Below are 19,737 nucleotides of genomic sequence, written 5' to 3' on the forward strand. Positions count from 1 at the left end.
AGAACCTAAATCCCCCCCCCCCCATTAGGTTCTAACAAGTTGTATCTACTCCGTTGGAGCAGGAGGTAGTAACTAAGCGTCTAGTGATGGGTTGCCTTCTGGAGTTTGAGGGTAATGTGTTATCGGCTAATTTGATGATATTAGCGATGACGGATTTTGATTGTATTTTGGGAATAGATATGCTGACTTTGTATCACGCTACTGTGGATTGTTATCAGCGTCTGGTACAGTTTCATCCCGTTGAGGGTGATAGCTGGTACTTTTATGATGAGGGTGCGCGACCTCCGATGCCACTTGTTTCGGCTCTGAAGGCATGTCATGTCTTGGAGTCAGTGGGGAGGGCTACCTCATCTATGCAGTTGATATGTCCATGAGTAGTACGGGTATTGATCAGCTACCGATTGTCAGGGAGTTTCCTGACGTATTCCCTGATGAGATTCCTGGTTTTTCTCCGGTTCGAGAGGTTGAATTTGGTATTGATCTAGTACCAGGAACTACGCCTATATTCCGAGCACCTTATCGTCTGGCACCGTCAGAGATGAGGGAATTGAAACAGCAGTTGCAAGATCTGCTTGATAAGGGATATATTCGTCCGAGTGTTTCTCCGTGGGGAGCACCTGTTTTGTTTGTCAAGAAAAAGGATGGATCGATGCGATTATGTATTGATTACAGGCAGTTAAATCGTGTCACCATCAAGAATAAGTATCCTTTGCCGCGGATTGATGATATGTTCGATCAACTACAGGGTACTTCTGTTTATTCGAAGATAGATCTTAGATCTGGATACCATCAGATGCGGGTACGAGACTCAGATATATCTACGACTGCTTTCAGGACCAGATACGGGCATTATGAGTTTCTGGTGATGTCATTCGGTTTGACGAATGCACCGACAGTCTTTATGAATCTGATGAATCAGGTATTTCGAGATTATCTGGATAGATTTGTCATCGTCTTCATAGATGATATTCTTGTTTATTTTCATGACAAGGATGAGCATGCACAACATTTGAGGATTGTTCTATAAACGTTACGAGATAAGCAGCTATATGCGAAATTGAGCAAGTGTGAATTCTGGCTTGATCGGGTAGTATTTCTCGGTCATGTGATTTCGAGTGAAGGGATATCTGTTGATCCTAGTAAGATAGAGGCAGTGCTGAACTGGTCTCGTCCGACAACGGTTGCTGAGATTCGTAGTTTCTTGGGTCTAGCGGGATATTACCGTCGGTTCATCGAGAATTTTTCACAGTTGGCCAGGCCTTTGACTCAGCTTACTCGAAAAGATGTTACCTTCATTTGGTCCTCGGATTGTGATGAGTCGTTTCACGAGCTGCGTAGACGTCTTACTACTGCACCTGTGCTAGCTCTACCTTCTGGATCAGGAGGTTATGTGGTTTATACTGATACCTCTGGTCAGGGGTTGGGATGTGTGTTGACACAGCATGGACATGTTATTGCCTATGCTTCTCGACAGTTGAAGACGCATGAGAATAACTATCCAGTGCATGATCTCGAGTTAGCCGCCATTGTATTTGCGCTCAAGATTTGGAGACATTATCTTTATGGCGAGAAATTTGAGATATTTACGGATCACAAGAGTTTGAAGTATTTATTCACTCAGGCAGAGTTGAATATGCGACAGAGACGCTGGATGGATCTCCTGAAGGATTATGATTGTGAAATCAAATATCATCCAGGTTCTGCTAATCTTACTGCTGATGCCTTGAGTCGGCAGGTGAGACTGTCTGCACTTCAGACTAATAAAATATCTCATATGATTCAAGAGTATTGTTCATTGAGTTTTACGCTCAAGCACAAGAAAGGGAGGAATGGGATTCGTTTGTATACTATTCTATCTGAGCCAGCATTGTATTCTCGGATCAGAGATGCTCAGATATCTGATGTTAAGACTCAGCGATTGGCACGTCTAGCCAATGGAGTTAATACATCTGGATTCCATTTTCAGGCATATGGTTTATTGTGCCTATCCAATAGAGTGGTTGTACCTAATGTTGCGGAGCTCAGGAATGATATTCTATCTCAAGCTCACAGGAGTCGATTATCAGTTCATCCTGGAAGTATGAAAATGTATAAGGACTTGCGAACTAGATTCTGGTGGAAGGGAATGAAGCGAAGTGTTTATCAGTTTGTTTTGAGATGTTTGGTTTGTCAACAGGTCAAGGCTGAACATCGACGACCAGGTGGATTACTGCAGAATCTTGAGATTTCTGAATGGAAGTGGGAGCACGTGACTATGGATTTTGTTACCCACTTGCCTATGACTTCACGGCAGTGTGATGCTATCTGGGTTGTCGTTGACCGTTTGACAAAATCAGCACATTTCATTCCTTATAACCGGGAGTATTCTTATGATCGCATGGCACGCTTATATATCCAGGAGATTGTGCGATTACATGGGATTCCAGTGAGTATTGTCAGTGATAGAGATCCGTGATTTAATTCACGTTTTAGGGGTAGTTTTCAGCAGACGTTGGGTACCACTCTGAGTTTGAGCACGGCGTATCATCCGGAGACTGACGGGCAGTCAGAGCGCACTATGCTACGTTCTTCTGTCATGGACTTTGGTTTATCTTGGCAGGATCAGTTACCTTTGATTGAATTTGCCTACAATAGCAGTTATCATCGTAGTATTGATATGGCACCTTTTGAGGCATTGTATGGTCGACGGTGTCGTACTCCGTTATTCTGGGATGAAGTCGGGGAACGGCAAGTCGAGGGTCCTGAATTGGTGCAGCAGATTGTAGACAAGGTAGATTTGATCAAGCATAGAATCAAAGTTGCTCAAGATAGACAAGCCAGTTATGCGAATATTCGCCGCAGGCCACTTCAGTTTGAGCCTGGTGAATATGTTTTTCTGCGAGTATCACCTTTCAGGAAGGTGATGAGATTCGGTGTGAAAGGCAAGTTGTCTCCTCGTTACATTGGGCCTTTCCAGATACTGGAGAAGATCGGAGATGTTGCTTATCGTTTGGCTTTACCGCCATCTCTTTCCAGTATACACAATGTTTTTCATGTGTCGTTGCTTCGACAGTACATAGCTGATGAATCTCATGTGATTCAGTCTACTGATATTCAGCTAGAGCCAGATCTGTCTTTTGTTGAACGACCAATCTGTATCCTAGACAGGAAGGAGAAAGTTCTTCGGAACAAGACTATACCACTTGTGATGGTACAGTGGCAGTGCCGAGGCGTTGAAGAAGCAACTTGGGAAACTGAGAGTCGTATGCGAGCAGAATATCCTGAGTTGTTTGCTTTGTATTTTTGATTACCATGTAAGATGTAATTACCGTTGTTGTAATAAGACATGGTTTGATGTTTCATATTGTTATCTTGATTTGTCTTTAGATGTTATTTCGCGGACGAAATATCTAAAGGTGGGGAGAATGTAGTAACCCAGAAACCATTTTAAAATAATAATATGTTAAACATGATTAAGGGTTGGTATTTAACCAATTTCGGAGTGTTATTGGACTTCAGAAGTAAAATTTGGGCTTTTTAATTTTGGGCCGGATAGTAAGCTCCGATCCTAGATAGTAAGCTCCGATCGGAACGGAAGCTCCGATCCTGGAACGGAAGTTCCGATCCCCAGCTGCCAGCAATGATCGATGACTCAGTCGCGAGTTTTGACAAGTATCGATCATAGAGCAGATCGGAAGCTCCGATCGTAGATCGGAAGTTCCGATCCTGGCGTGGCAGACATGCACGCAATGAGCTGGATCGGAAGCTCCGATCCCGAAATTGGAAGTTCCGATCCTGGCCGAGAAATTTGGCTATAAATAGAGCAGTTCTCAGATTCATTTCTGAATTACGAATTCCCGAGTTTCTTTATTCAGTTATATAGTGTGAGATATACACTTGAGGGCCCTATCGGTTATAATAGAGGTTCTGGAATAACCAAGGTGTGGTTATAGTCATCCGGGACTAGCGACTTCAAAGGGCTAACTACGGACGAAGGTATGGTTCGGGAATCTATTTAAGTTTTGGGAGTACTTATTAGCTTAGTTAAGGCTTATAGAATTTATGTAGTGATACGGTGAACTTTTGAATATAGGCTTGGAACCTAGGATCTACTTTACTTGAACTAGCCTAGAGGTACGTACACATTGACTGAGATTGCCAGCGAGTATACATGTTTATATGTTGCATTTATTTGGCATTATTATATGGCATAATGTATGATTTACCGTTTTCTATACTCATATGTCATGTGCATATACACGTTGAGCCTATTCCTTGTTATACCTGATTATAGAGCCGCTCATCTCTATACTCGATAGTCTGTCACTGAGAGTACCGCGACGGCGGGGGCATTTATGTCTGTCTACTCTGGTGTACTAGACGAGTGTGGTTGCACCCAGAGGTTGATCCGTGCGGTGGCAGCACTCATATGGCGCCGATTCTGAGCATGACTTTTCAGATGATCTTTTACCAGTCATCATGTTGCATGCATTATATATATATATGTTTACTCATGTCTATGTACTGGGCGTAGCGCTCACGTCCTAGTTGTTATCTTGGACACCCTATTCCATAGGGCAGGTCGCAGGATGGAAGGAGCTGGTAGTTCAAGGCAGGACTAGGGAGCAGGAGCCTTGAGGAGTTTATTATACAACATGATTTGTTAGCTGTATAATGTTTATTTTAAGAATTTTGATATAGTTATATCATTACAGATTTAAGCATGGATTATATTACTAAGCTGATATGTAATTTATGGTTGAGTTTCCGCACGTTTTTACTCTGTTAAGTATTTTGCTGTATTAAGTTTAATGCATGCTATTAGTTGCCAGTTAGTAGGTGATTCCATGCAGGGTCACTACAGTCTTCCATCTCTTGTTAAAAAATATGCAAGAATATTTTCATGAGATTTAATGATAACAATATTAAAAATATAAATTTTGACATAAAGCTTGTCATCTTAATAATCTAGCTTTCTCTGGTTTAGATTCAATTTTATTTCTTACGAAAGCTTTTACTTGGGTATTATCAAATTTTGAAGTAAATTTTTTAGCAAGTAAAAATAAAGGCCATTTTTCAAAAATCTTTTAACTGCGTAAAATTCCTTTTCATTGATATGTCATCTGATACCCTCAGATTCTTTAAAAAGGCCGCTATAGTATCGGCATGGAACTTCCCCATCTGGAGTAAGCTTAGTAAGGACTGTAGTCCACCAATCGTCGCTGGCATCTGTAAATAACACCAAATCATCTTCATATATGGGTATAGATATTTTTGGGAGTTTCTTACATATCTCATTTAGTTGGATTACCCATTTAGTATGTTGATCGGTCCATATAAACCTTGCATCCTTTTTTAATAAAGGACTGAACACCTTCTTGTACATCGCTAGGTTGTTTATGAACATCCCTGCAAAATTAACTACTCCGAGAAAATTTTGGAGTTGTTTTATGTTTTTGAGTTTATCTGGAAAATTCTGTACTTTTTCCACAATATTGGGTTGTAGAATTATTCCAGATTCATCAATCTCAATGCCAAGTATTTCAATTTTTCTTGTTGCTATGACTGCTTTTCTTTCAGACAAAACCAGTCCTTCTTGTTTACAAATTTTAGAGTAAATCTCTAAATTTTTAACATGTTCATCTATGTATTTTGATGCTATAAGAATATCATCAATACAAACAAACATGAAGTTGAAATAATCTTTAAACAAGTTATCCATCTTTTTTTGAAATATTTGGGGTGCATTAGCCAATTCCATAGGCATAACTTCCCAGATATAATGTCCTTGTGGTGTAGAAAAGGCTGTGAATTTCTTACTGCCTTCCTCCATCAGAATCTGGTAAAATCCAGACTTATAGTCAAATTTTGAGAACACTCTAGCATTTCGTACACAGCTAATGAGATGTTCTCTACTTGGTATAAAGTACCCATCAAACTCCAGGATTTTATTAATACTTTGGTAGTTAATAACTAACCTGGGTTTTCCTCTTTTTATTTCACCATGATTTCTAACCAAGAAAATTGGGCTACTATATGGTGAAACTCCTTCTTTGATTAAACCAAAGTCCAAGTGTTCCTTGATAATCATTCTCATATCCCTTTGATCTGTTATGTTCATCGGGATAGGATTATATCTAACGAATTTATACTTTTTTCCTTCTTTTAAAGTAAGGCTGGCTTTGAGTTGATTTATATCACACCATGCCAGAGGATGCTCATTATAACTTTCTTTGAGCCTCTTTTTGACATCTTCAAGGGATACCTTTTTCTCCAACTCTATATCTGTGTGGGTTAGAGTTATCTTGAGAAGATTCATATTTTCTATTTGGAGTTCTTGTTCTATTGTTATTTTTAACATGGTTTCTCCAAATCTCCTGAAATCTTTTATTTTTGGGTGAAAAAGTTGTCCTTTATCACCATGCTGACTGCGGAACAATATCGACATTTGTCGATAAAAGGCAACCTTGAATCTTTGAACGATAATCTTATGATCACAAATAACAGTGAACATAAGTCGTCTTAACTCGTTATCTTGTGTGTACTTTTTAAACATTTGTAAAAAGTTATTTCCCAACAAGATATCAGCTTTTGTATCATGAAAATATATTGGTGATGTCTTTAACTTGTACCAAGGAGTCTGACATGCGCCTCCCATAAGGATCTCTGCTTGTTTTATTCCTTTTCCAATAATTAGAATTCTTTTCGAGAAATCTCATCCAACACTTTTTGGCATATCTTCTTCACAATCTATAGGGAAGACTCCTCTTTTTTCTGTGCAAATTCCTGCTCCTGAATCAATATAGGTTGCAAAGTATTCAGCCTTATATTGTTCGTACAACATCCCAATCGAAATGTATATGGATAAAGGGCTTGTAGTCATTTAAAGGGATTACTGAATGGCCCCGCCATTTTTAATAAACTGTGTTGTAACTCAGTAATCTTATTAAGACTGTTCAGTCTCAATGTTTCTAAGGCCTCAGTAGGTAGAGTATGGTTACTCTTTTCTAATTCTTCAATGCGTTCTAGTAAAACATGTTCATGATTTACTAACTTCAAGAGTTGTTTCTTTCTCTGTTTGTGAACAGAGTTTTCAAATCTAGTTAGGGGATTATCCCTTACCCAATTTTCTTGGTTGGACATTTTGTAGAATTATTGAATTCTCCAAGTTTTTTATTTTGCCATAAACTCTATTCCTCTTTCAAAGTGTTTCCATGCTTTATGATCCTCAAGGAATTCTATAACAAGAATGAGATGATCCATTTCCTTTCCTGAAATTTCACAGATTTGAACTTTCAATTCTCCAATATTTATCACTCCTTGGTAAGTTCCTTTTTTCTTTTGTTCTAAATAGTAAATCGAGTTACAAGGGAATTGGTTTCTAAAGCTTGTAATTTCGAATACTATTTTGATTTCTTTCCATCCTTCAGGAGATCTAAATTTTCCTATTATGGAAAACTCCTTTTCTTCTGGTGGAATTTCTTGAATAGGAGATGTGTCTCATCTTCTACTTGTCATTCAGTCACCTTGAAAAGATAACCTTCTGGGTTCTATCTTATGTTCACTGTATAGAACCGGTTTGTCTTGAATTTGAATGTTTGTTTTCTGAATTAAAGGAAACTCGATTCTTTCCGGGTAAATCGCTTGAGCAACCTTTTCGAAAATCTATGGGATTTCAATAAACTCATTTCTAATAAATAATTCTGAATGGTGAGTATTAGAAAGAGCATATGAAATTTGATATGTAATAGAATATGGTCTATTACCTTCCTTCATTAGTCGTTTTTCCTTGAAATTTTAATGCAACATTAAGGCTCGACTAAACTATCTGTCAGCTAAATTGTAGGCTATTCTTGGGTAAATAACTCCTACAATTTTTTCTTCACATAAATTTCCTGAGATAGTTCCCAGAATAGCATCTTGTATATTTCACATTCTTTTATCGCATACTACGATGTCTATGGGTGAATCTATTCCTTATTTAAAAGTTGTCTTGATCATTATTTGGATTGCCCCAATATGAATCCAAGACATCGTCTTTGGTACCTCATTTTTCAACTTTTACAATTCCTCTCTTATTTTTTCAAAATGAATTAACTGCATCTCTATTTGATTACTTGTCAACTCTATAAGGATTGCCATTTCCCTTCTGGATACTTTGTAAATCAAATGATGTCTTCTTTGTATAAGCCCTAGGTTTCCTAAGACTTTTTCTACTTGTCCTGCCGAAAATCCTTGGTACTTTTGTAATGTTGGATTTTCTCTCATAATTCTTTGGACCATATTATGAGATATCGTGGTTTGACTAAAAAACCCAGTCAAACTCTTATGTGTTTCGTGTCTAAACACTTCTTCTTTAGTCTGATTCTGATTCATCATCAGATCCTTCTTGGCTAAACACTATCTCTTCTTCGTATATACTTTCATCTGAGGGGATATCCTCAAACTGATATACTTGAACTAGATCTTGAAAAATACTGCATCATCCATATCCGGTGTTGCTTCAAAGAGTTTAACTCCTCTTTTTTCGTTTTCTGGACAATTCGTAGATACGTGTCCTCTTGCACCACATGTCCAGTAGTTGCAATATTTGAAACTTTCACTTGCTCTTGTATGAGTTCTTTTGAAAGTTCTTCTGGATGGTGTTCTTCCCTTGGTTTGCGATAAGATTGTTGCTGGAGATGTTCTTGTAGGTCTACTTCTTTTCCCTGACCTATAAGATCTGGCTTTTTGTTTGGACTAAAATGTTTCTTGGTTTCCAAGAACTTCTCATTCTTTTATTGTAGGAATTATTTCTGAATTTTTTTCTTTTAAATCCCTGTGATTTATTCCCAATGAACGTCGGAAGGTCATTTTCTCTACAACATAAAGGAGTACGTTTATTTATACCCCTTATACTTTTGTAGTTCTTTTGTAGTGTTGCCATATGGCACCATTCGACCAATTTTTATTTCAAAAAAGAGGCTCGTCTTTCCAAAGTATTTGGATTACCTTAAACGTACTCTTTTATCAGCATTTCTCTCCAAGGGCTCGACATTTTTGCGAAAAATAGCTGGATCGCTATATTTTCCTCGACTCCTGAATTTCATCTGTATTTGGTGAATAACATAATGTATTCATCAACTAAACAGATATCATGTAACTCGAGACTATACAGAGCTTGAGTATATATTCTCTTTTTCTCCGTATCTTGATTATTGAAATAGTCTACCACTATAAATTGTGCTTTAAATAGGGTAGCTATTCTTCCTCCAATCTCGCTTAGAGATTTCTCTGCTAAGACTGATTCTTTGGTTTCTGGCATGGTCATTTCCCTAGCTATCTTAACAGATCTCATTAGAAACATTTCTAGGATTTTAATGAATCCTTTTTTTATTGAGATCTAATGTTCCTGCTACAATTCTCATAGCTGACGTCCAATCATCTATGAGATCTTCTTTGTTTTTAATTCCAGAACATCAAGTTTAACATAACCCCATAAGGATGTATTGGATCTAAAACAGTTTTTTTGTAAGGAGTTTGATGGAGTGGAATTTTACTCCTTCTTGTCCTTGTTCCTGCTGGATGTGAATTTTTTCCAACCTAAAATTCACTATATGGTTCTTCTGTTTTAACCACATATCTAGGCGGGTTCCCTGTAGGTTGCTCACCTTCAGGAAAATTCATTTTTAGATCTACTACCTTTAGATTTGCAAATGAATCGGCAAGGTCTTGTAGATCTTCAAGATTTAATCTTTCTAAAGTAGTCATCAGATAGTATTTTTCTCTGATACTGCTTTTATAAGATTAATCATCATTTCTTCATCAGTTAAAAGTTTTTGTATCATTTTGGTTTTACCTTTCTAATGTAACAAAGGTTCGGTACCAAACGAGAGTGGTAACCGTCCGCCTTTCCTAGAACTCGATGTGTGTTCTAGATTCTGGGTTTTATTTGAAGATCCTTTAGATTTACAAGAATTTCTTCTTGTTTTTTAAGGATTTTTTTAATTTTTCGAGGTATTTCATACAGCTGGTTGCTGTAATATTGTATCGTCTTTTGGATTTCTCTAAGATCTCCGGAGAGCTTAGAAAAATCTGGTGTAATCTCTAGAAATTTGGAGTTAGAAATCATATCCCTTGATCCTTCCAGAGCTTATAAAAAAAAACCTGAGCTTCTCGCACAGGGTCTTGTATTTGGTGCGGAATCTATTTTAAATAGATTCACCTTCTCATAGAATTTCATATTGATGAAATTCACCTGATTCAAACTTCCATCTGAATACATGATTTGTTGAAAAATCTCTTCCACAACAAAAAAATATGATTAAATGAATAATATAAAGTTTGAATAAAATTTATCTAGGTTTTGATACCAATCTGTGAGCCAAATGAAATATTATTTAAAAATATTAATTTAAGGGTATTATAGAAAATTTTTAGTTTGAATGACATATTAGAAAAACTTTTTCTTAAAAAAGAAACGTAATTAAAAACAAATAAACTGTTAGTATATTTTTAAAAAAATTTGAAAACTTAGAAATATATTCTGTATTTATCTCGTTTTTAACCAACCCGTCTTGACAGCTAACAAAACCGTTAACCACGATCCAGTTTCGGTTGCCCGGTTCAGTTGAGTCGTGGTGGCCTTTCCCTAGCTGCTGAAAAATCCCAATTAAAATTAAAATGGAACATATATGGCTAAACCCTAAACCCAATTTCGGCGAGCATTGCGCAGCGCTGAGAAGATAACATCAGCTCTAATGGCGTTACAGAAGACAGTAGCATTAACGAAAACCTTTCTTCTGCCTCAAAACCCCGTCCAAATTCCTTCATTTCCAATCCATTTCAACAAATCAGCCAAAAAAATCCGATTAAAATGCTCTTTCGACAGTAATTCTGGGCTTTACGAGTACGAGCGGTTTGCAGGTTCGGGTTCACAGTATCCGAGACCGGCGGAGATTCAGTGGAAGAAGGAGCTATGCAATTCGGTGCAGCTTATTGGCATTGTTGGGAGTCCCGTCCAAATAAAAAACCTTCCTTCTGGTAAAGTTGTTGCCTGGTCCCGCCTCGCGGTCAAGAAATCGCAAAGTGAAACCATTTGGTAATCCTTCTTTTTGTTGTTGCTGAATCTGAGCTCTTCCGGCCTGACTTGACTCATTTCCTTCTGGGTTGGTTCTTTGAACTGTTTCTCGCATTTGGAGTTAATGTTAATATTATGGGTTGAATTAATGTGTTTGTTTAACATCATTGGATGAGTAGCTGACGAACCACTGTTCTGTTCGATGTCGTGAGCCATTGCCCCATTGCTTCCTTCTAAATTGGCAAGCAATTTTGGGGTTGATTAATGTTGTTTGAATCTCTTTCTAAATGGCTGATATATTGGGTTAGTCTATGCTGTTGTCCTAATCTTGTTAACTGAAATTCTTCGCATAAAATTTAAAACTTTTAGAAAATTTGATGTATATTTTTTTTTTCAGTAAAGGACCACCATCCTTCAAATCACGTCAGCAATGCTTCTTTTTTTTTTTTTTTTGTAATATAATCCTTGCGGCAAGTGGTACTTTGAAAGATGTTTGGCACTTCATTTGGCTTAGTCTGATACGAGGTTGGATAGCATGTATGTAACGTAGTCTCTAAGGATCAGATGTTTCATGCATAATAAGGACCTTGAATGGAGGTATCTTTTTTTTTTTTTTTGCTTAGCAAAAATCTGCCACCCGCATTTGTGCAAGTAAATATATATATATATATATATATATATATATATATATATATATATAGATGGATACACAGTCTCTAATTGATATTAAATGTTCAAGTATCCACCTCATTTCGCGAGGGCTTAGTGATTTTATATATGATATATATTTGGACCACTGCTGTGAAAATCAGGAACGGTTGAGAAGGCTTTAATAGTAGTTGGGTAACCTACTTGCTTGGTTGTTGCGACTATGTGTATTGACTTTGATTCTTCAAGGGTTACCAGAGGTAAAGGGTTCTTTAGGCTAAGGTCAGTTAATAGGATTAATTCAGTCATTCAATATGGCAGTTAACTGGAAGACTTCTGTGTTTCATGTGGAAAATTCCATGAACTGCACAGGATTATGAGGTGAGGCCATTAGTCTTGCTTGGAAACGCTTTATGGGTTAAAGTTGGTACCTGGTTTAATATGATTCCATGACCTTGATCATACATTTGATAGCATTTACGTCTTAATGTGTATGTATGTTCCTTGCTAACTTATGACAACCTTTCAGCTAGCACTACCTTATATTCAGTTGATATTTGCAGGATTAATTTGACTTTCTGGGATGAATTGGCTCACGTTGCTTTCGAGCATGTAGAGAAAGGTCACCAAATATATGTCTCTGGTCGCCTAGTCTCAGATATCGTTGAAAGTGAAGATCAGAAGCAGCAGACCTACTATAAGGTTTCTGGTTCTATTATTCATGTCACTTCTAGATGCAGACTGTTTCTTGCTAATATATTTTTGCATGCATTTTTCTATCAAAATGGACAGGTGGTTGTTCAGCAACTAAATTTCATAGAGAAGAGCCTCTCAGCTGTCCCATTGTACAATGGAGATTCTAATTCCCCTACACCAGGCATTTGATCGCTTCTTCCCAACTTTACTAGGCAAACAGTTTACGTGGTCATACTTCAATTCGATGTATGAAACTCTAAAAATAGATTTAATTGATTTCTTTGCAGGCAGGAAACAAAGCAATTACGCTGCAAACTCTACTGGTACACCAGAAGAACTGTGGCAAGCCTTTTTCGCCAATCCTATGGAATGGTGGGATAATAGGAAAAACAAGGTTGTCTTTCTCGCTTTTAACTATCACGCTACTGATGCCTTCTTTCTTGAAACGTTTTCTGGGACTCACTCTTGTCTTTGAATGTTGTCCATTTTCTTGTTCCCATTAGTCAATGCAAAAGGTTAACTATCACGTCTTTGGGAAACATAACGAACCCAATATCTGAAATACCACTAATTATCTCATATCTGAAATACCACTAATTATCTCGTGCCTTATCTACAACTTGGGTTCCTAAGTGCTAATTTTATCCATACAGCGGAGCCCAAACTATCCGGACTTCAAGCACAAAGATACCGGGGAAGCATTATGGATTGAAGGCAGGTATAATCCACCATGGGTAAAATCACAACTTGCTGTTCTCGATTCAAGAATGGAGTCATTCCACGAGCAAAATTCCAGTAAGAATGTAAATTTTATGACTGTCGATAGTCTTGGGCCCTTTTAGCCACTCATCATGATGATATCCAGATTGATTTTTGTATATTTGTTGAATTATTCGAAAACCTTTCTTTTGTACTGCTTTAAAGCCTCAATTTTCATCTGTACCCAGTGAAAGTTTGTTCGGTTTTTGTTGCTGCTGTTAACTGCTGGTATTTTTGGGTCGCCTTATATCTTAATTCTTTCTTAGAACTTTGAAGTAGCTAATCATCAGTTTGACATGATTCCTCTATTTAGTTAAATACCTTGCGATGGAATAATAGCAATATTCGCATAAAAGTTCCAACTCCCGCAAAATAAGCTCTTTTGGATTCTCTTCAAAGTTCAATGTCCATTTGACCGTTTGATACGCGAGGAGGTTTTGAATATATCTTATAGAATCATTCTAAACTTGAGATCAGACTCTTTGATAGTTCTTTTATCAGTAAATAAATGTTTAGATCAAAGAAATTAGATACAACTACTCTGGTCACTCGTCAGTTTGATGTACATTCCTTGGTCAACATATCATAATGATTAAAATTCTGGTATAATAGATGCAAACATCGAAGAACATAAATTAAAATGAATCCTTTGAACAAGTTCTTTGATATTGTTTACAAGAATGGTAGGTGTTAGATCTGGAAAATTTTGGTAAAATAACCAAAATGTGCATTAAGATCTACAGAGGGCTTGGGCATTCTTTTTCCTTCTGGTCATTTTCCGGTCGAGTTCATATTTGGGTGGTTGGATCTTTGTATATGATCGCAACCCATAAATTTTTTTTTTGAGGGGCCGATTGATCAGTACTGTTAATTCTTTGGAGATTTGAATTCGTAGTTATATTACATGAAATTTGAAATTTATTTTATTTGATTGGTGATAAGTGTCCCGTTCACCCTTGATTCCTTTGACTAATTTGATTATACAATTACCAATTATTAACAATGTCTAAGAACATTGAATCTGGATATGGGAGGACTTTCACCCCTGGTTTGTGCAGAATTAAAATATATCTTCAATTTCATATGGGAACTCGAAAAGAAGACCGAAATAAATTCTTGAAATCTCATGTTCTGCCATATCCAAGCCTCTCTTCTAAATACAGAATATGCTACTACAGTAATATAAAACAAAAGAGACCAAAAATTGAAGTAGCTGGAGCATCAACTTCACTTAGCATATGTACATAATTAATTGGTAAAGGAAAACCCTTTCATATATCCATATGTATCTGCAGTCGTCTCTGTTGCAGGCCACAAAGCTAAAAATTACAGAGGCCCAAAATTCACCCTCTTCCAAGTAACAAACAGCTGAATTTGATCTTGATCAGAAAGGAGCCCTTTTGCCAAAAGGGTCCGTCCGTTTCTCTTGCCTGAAATGGAGAATTAATCTTTGTGAAATCTCCGGATTTTTCGAGCAAATTAAAATATCTACAAGCATCCCAATCCCTTAGCCTCAGATCCCTTCATAATCCGCAGCCTTTTGCAAGAAACAACGAACATATCCCATGGAACATCTCCAACCATCATCCAGTCACCATCTTTATCTTGGTAAGTTGGTGCAAATTCAGATCCATTGTACCCTTCCCTCTCCGAGTAAACACCTATGTTGCACTTGAACATGTTCTCCAATGCCTTGAGTAGATCCAAATAGTTCTTGTATACATTAAGGTCAATCTTCCTTAGATAAGGAGCTCCATCCATGCTCACTTTCACAAAGATCCCAGACGCATCAGATTCCAGCCTCATCTTCTTCCGGTAAGATCGAACCGGCGGCCACCCAACAACTTGGTTTGCAGCAGTACCCTTTTGGCTTGAAAGATCCATTTCATCAGAAGATGATCTCTTGTTGTTCTTGACAGATTGAAGCTGCTGCTGCTGGGATTCTTCTGTTCCTGGTAACCCTAATCTCAGCTCAGTCGCCTTCAGATTTAGATCGTTCCCGAAAACCGTGTTGGCTTCCATTTTCCTTTGATGATAAAAAAAATAAATCGAAGATGGGGACTTAGATCTCTCTGTAAATTTTGTGTGTTTGCTTGAGTGCAGGTGTGGGAGAAAATTTGTTTTGTGAGGAAAGAGTTTTATAGGGAGGGGATTGTACGTGTGCATGAAACTGATGGACTCCATAATTCATGGTCCCCATGCGGCCATGCCCGCGTGTGACAACTATTACCATTTATGATTCCCAAATAAATTTTTTTTTTCATATTTTCAAGAAAATAGGTTTAACGGTGAAACGGTTTTACGGATATTTATCTACAAAATGAATCTTTTCGATAAATATAAATATAGAGTGAAATAATATTTTTAGTATGAACAATCAATTTTATAAAATTAAGAGGTGAAACGGTCTCATTAAAGTTTTTTTTGTGATGTTTAAAATAATGCGTACATTTCATTGGTTCTGGGTTCAATGTATCGGATCGTATAAATGAAAAAAAGATGTGCACAAAGAATAGTTCCAGATGTGTTTAGGACATATACGTGATTATTTTGACACATTTATCTTCTATCACTAATTGTCTTGTGAAAGTATTGATATATTAACATTTTTAAAAAAAAAAAAAAAGAGATTATTGATGATAAATAATAGCTGTGTGGAATAATAATTGGGGATGCATGCCCATGTTCAGTTGTGGGGACAAGAATTTAAATGTGAAGATAGAGGTGTTGGAGAGACGAGGGACAAAGTCTAGGCCTACTTTGAGACAAGAAGGGAACACGGGTGGGACAAGTACAAATTAAAGGCTGTGTTCTATGCATTTGTGTGAACAACGACTCTTTTATATAATAGTATGGCAACATTTATTGCATTTTATATTTTGAAAAATATTTTGTGATATTGTGGAATATTAAGGTGAAAATTCTTAAATACATTAGTGATGGATCAAAACTAGCTAGTTACATAGTATTCTTACACTTAGTAATATGTACGGTATAAACTGTAAAGATTCGTTTTTTTTAAATGACGTGAGAACTCACGACCGTTATATATCTTTCGATGCGCATTAGGAAAATCCGATAAATCGTGTTAGTGCCCACATGGACATAGGTGAGTTGGTAAGGCCTGAGGTGATGTGAAAAGAGATTTCCCAACGTTGCGGGTTCGATCCTCGATCGTGTGGAGCATATTCTCTGCTGAAATATTGTGGGGTATGCTCTGGGGTTGATCATGTTGCTCCCTCTTTCAGGTCTCTGCCGCTCGTGCACATCCCTCGATTTAACCTCCGCATAAACCAATAAACCTCTAACTCATGTGGAATGGGGTTCCATTCAAGATCAACCTATTTAAGATAAATCGTGTTGGTCAAAAAATTCTTTATTTTTATCAGATATGAAATATGTATTTTAGATATGAGCTAAGCTCAGATTTCGTCCGGCAAAAAATCTTTAAAATTTAGATATGGCACTAGTTAAAGACACATATTTTTGATTTCAGATGTGTGTGGATTGAATAACTTGGCAAACTTTAGCATCTAAAAGTATTTCATCCCAACCATGTATTGTTGTTTATTTTTCCCCCTTTTGATAATCAAAATAAGGGATATTGTCAGAGACTCAGAGGGATGGGTTTAGCCTTTATGGAGTTCGAAATATGAAGGATTTTTGTTGATGTTGAAACTTGAAAGTCCACTTTTTGTATTCATGGCAGCCAAAAGTAGTGATAAAAAATTCAAGTTACGAAAACAAATTAACGTCATCTTGGAACAAAGTTTATCCTGTCTATTTTGCCCATGACCATTAAAATTAAAAACATGTATTTGCTTTCATTCAAACAAGTAACCCCTAGATAATTTTGTCCATGCTGCTGAAGACAAAAACTCCAGGATAGTTTCACAACTATATTTTATGAGATGAAATTTTGATTAGATCTTACTAATTAATGAAAAATATTATTTTTCAGCGTAGATATCGATGTCATCGATCCAACTTCATTTTCTTATCTTTCAACTTTTTTTAAAACATCATTTTAGTTTTGTTTTTATCCAAAATGCTGACGTAGCAGTTCATGTAAATAATATAAACTCAGGTCAGCGTACATCGCATTGGTGTCACATAATCTTCATTAGGGGTGGGATCGGATCGAAATCCACCCATAACCTCATTACCTGATTCCCGTCCCGTTAAGGATTGATATTTTTTCCCCTCTCGATCCCGTACCCGAATGTGTCGGGACCTCATGATCGGGATCCCGAATATTCGGAATCCTGTCGGGTAAGAAGAAAGAATTTCCGAAAAATATTTTTTAAAAAAAAAATTCTATGAAATGTTTTTTTAAAAAAAATTATGAAAAAAATCAAACAATTTCTCAGTACATTACAAATTAAGCAAAAAATTTTTGTATATACCATTAAAAACTAAAACATTTTTTTAGTATATTGTAAATAAACTTAAACAACTACTTGGTTAACAAAATAAAAACATATAATTATTCAGAATAATAAAAAACAAAATGAAAATTTATAACTCAACATTAATATTAAACAAATAAATAAAAATATAAAAAAAAGTTATTTGAGATATAATTATAAAATATTAATATTAAAACAGATAATCATAAAAAATATTTCTATTTTTTAATTAAAAAATATAATTAAAAATTATTATTAATATATTCGGATCGGGTCGGGAATCCTGTCGGGTAGGGTTGTTGATCCTGATCCCGTTTCCGAAATTGATCTTTTGGAAAAAATCTCGACCACTCGGGACAGGAACGGGTTGGGAATCGAAAAAGGTCGGGAATTTTGTCAATTTTGCCAGCCCTAATCTTTATATCTAAAATAGACTAAAATTATAAAAATAAAGGACTAAAAATTAAAATTTAATAACATAGAAGATATGTGTACTTGTCACCACACTTGACTTGAAGAGCTAGCTAATATATTCTTGGTTGACAAGTACGGCTACAACCCATCTGGGGCTGGTCCCCATATTGTCAATCAATAGGCTTAGTATTCCACATGTTATTATTAACTGCTGGACCCTAATTTTATCGGCTTAGTTTTTTTATGCTAATCGGGGTGGGTACATGCACATGTGACATGGCACATGCATTGGGCCATAGCTCCCTTGATTTGTAGTGAATTTAATAGTTATTTTCACTATTTGGTTTTACAATTTTATAATAATTTCAAAAATTATATTAATAGTTGCATGCATCGAAAAGGCCTTATGTTCTTACGTTTCATTAATCCATGAATTATAGAATAATTCGAACATATCTGACTATTTATCATAAATTTTAGGGTTTAGTTCATTCTACACTGAGAATATTACCCCTAAAGTAGATCTATTCATGGGAATAAGAATATTGGGAGCTTGGCTATGTTCAAGACCTCAATTATATATATATATATATATATATATATATATGAGTTTTTTTATGCTGCCCACCAACCGTGCCAACCTCTGTGCCCACCATGTGCAATAGTTGAGTGTTTTATACATGGTGGGCACAGAGATCGATACGATTGGTGGGCAACACATCAAAACTCATATATAGATAAATATATATAGAGAGAGAGAGAGTTAATTGGTAAAAAAATCCTTATATCATATATATGTTTGATAGATATTCAGTCCCTGTCAGAATTTTATTTTTTTTGTATTCCCTGATTTATGAAAATTTTGTTCGTACTCCCTGAGCTAGGGGTGTTCATATTTCGAATAAAATCGAAAAAACCGAAAATCCAACCCGAAAAAATCAAAGATTGAACCGAACCAAAAATCGTATTTTGTAATTCGGATATAAATAGTAAAACCGAAATTTATTTGGTTCGATTTTGGATTATATATGTCAAAACCGAACTGACCGAAAAAACCGAAATTGAATTAAATTAATAATTTTATTTATATTTTTATTTATATTATATATGTTATGAGATGATATTTAGTGAATGAATAATCATTTTGAATAATTTTTTGTTGATTGTTGTTTATTTAAGTTATTATTGTTGTTTATGTAATTTATAGTTGATTGTTGTTTATGTAAGTCATTTAAACTTTATTTTTAAAATTTTTACTAAGAAAACATGTAAAAAAACATATTATATTTTATAATGTATTTGCATTATTAATTTTAATAATTGTATCAAAATCGAAATAACAATATCAAAATTTGTTTTGTTTTTTTTAAAATATTATAAAACTGTGGTTGAATATTTGTCCTTGTATTGTTTGTTAATTTTTATTTCTTCATTATATGACTATAACTTTACATTGTGTGTTGGGGTATTTAAATTATATATTGGATGAAATTTATGTTTCTTTTGTTGTGTTATATATTATTAATAATAAAACCGAACAAACCAAACCGTATAAACCGGTTCGTTATAGTACAAAAACCGAACCAAACCGAATTAAAACGGTTTGAATTCGGATTATATTTTTCATAAACCAAAAACCAAAAAACCGAACCGAAATTAGACAAATTAAAACCGATCCGACCGATGAACACCCCTACCCTGAGCCTACAAATCATTTTCGAAGTGAAATTAGGTATTTTGAGTTAATTGATAAAAAAAATTCCTTATATCATA

At 35.8% G+C, this 19,737-nt stretch overlaps 2 protein-coding genes across 2 annotated transcripts; one reads left to right on the forward strand and one right to left on the reverse strand.

Moving 5' to 3' along the window:
- Positions 1-10,603: 10,603 nt before the first annotated feature.
- Positions 10,604-13,373, forward strand: LOC140883791 (protein OSB1, mitochondrial-like). Its single transcript, XM_073290377.1, has 5 exons — positions 10,604-11,059; positions 12,250-12,388; positions 12,479-12,563; positions 12,670-12,776; positions 13,036-13,373. The coding sequence occupies exons 1-5, from the start codon at positions 10,719-10,721 to the stop codon at positions 13,222-13,224; spliced, it is 861 nt and encodes a 286-aa protein (XP_073146478.1). The 5' UTR covers positions 10,604-10,718; the 3' UTR covers positions 13,225-13,373.
- Positions 13,374-14,232: 859 nt separating this feature from the next.
- Positions 14,233-15,299, reverse strand: LOC140882336 (auxin-induced protein 22B-like). The gene has a single exon (XM_073288282.1). The coding sequence runs from the start codon at positions 15,161-15,163 to the stop codon at positions 14,630-14,632; it is 534 nt and encodes a 177-aa protein (XP_073144383.1). The 5' UTR covers positions 15,164-15,299; the 3' UTR covers positions 14,233-14,629.
- Positions 15,300-19,737: the final 4,438 nt, after the last annotated feature.

This window comes from Henckelia pumila, chromosome 2, assembly GCF_033568475.1.
Source record: "Henckelia pumila isolate YLH828 chromosome 2, ASM3356847v2, whole genome shotgun sequence".
Classification (NCBI taxonomy): Eukaryota; Viridiplantae; Streptophyta; class Magnoliopsida; order Lamiales; family Gesneriaceae; genus Henckelia; species Henckelia pumila.

Coding starts and splice junctions, on each gene's coding strand:
- LOC140882336 (XM_073288282.1), bottom strand. CDS start 15,163: ATGGAAGCCAACACGGTTTTCGGGAACGATCTAAATCTGAAGGCGACT.
- LOC140883791 (XM_073290377.1), top strand. CDS start 10,719: ATGGCGTTACAGAAGACAGTAGCATTAACGAAAACCTTTCTTCTGCCT. Junction 12,389..12,478: donor AGCAGCAGACCTACTATAAG/GTTTCTGGTTCT, acceptor CAAAATGGACAG/GTGGTTGTTCAGCAACTAAA. Junction 12,777..13,035: donor GGGATAATAGGAAAAACAAG/GTTGTCTTTCTC, acceptor TTATCCATACAG/CGGAGCCCAAACTATCCGGA.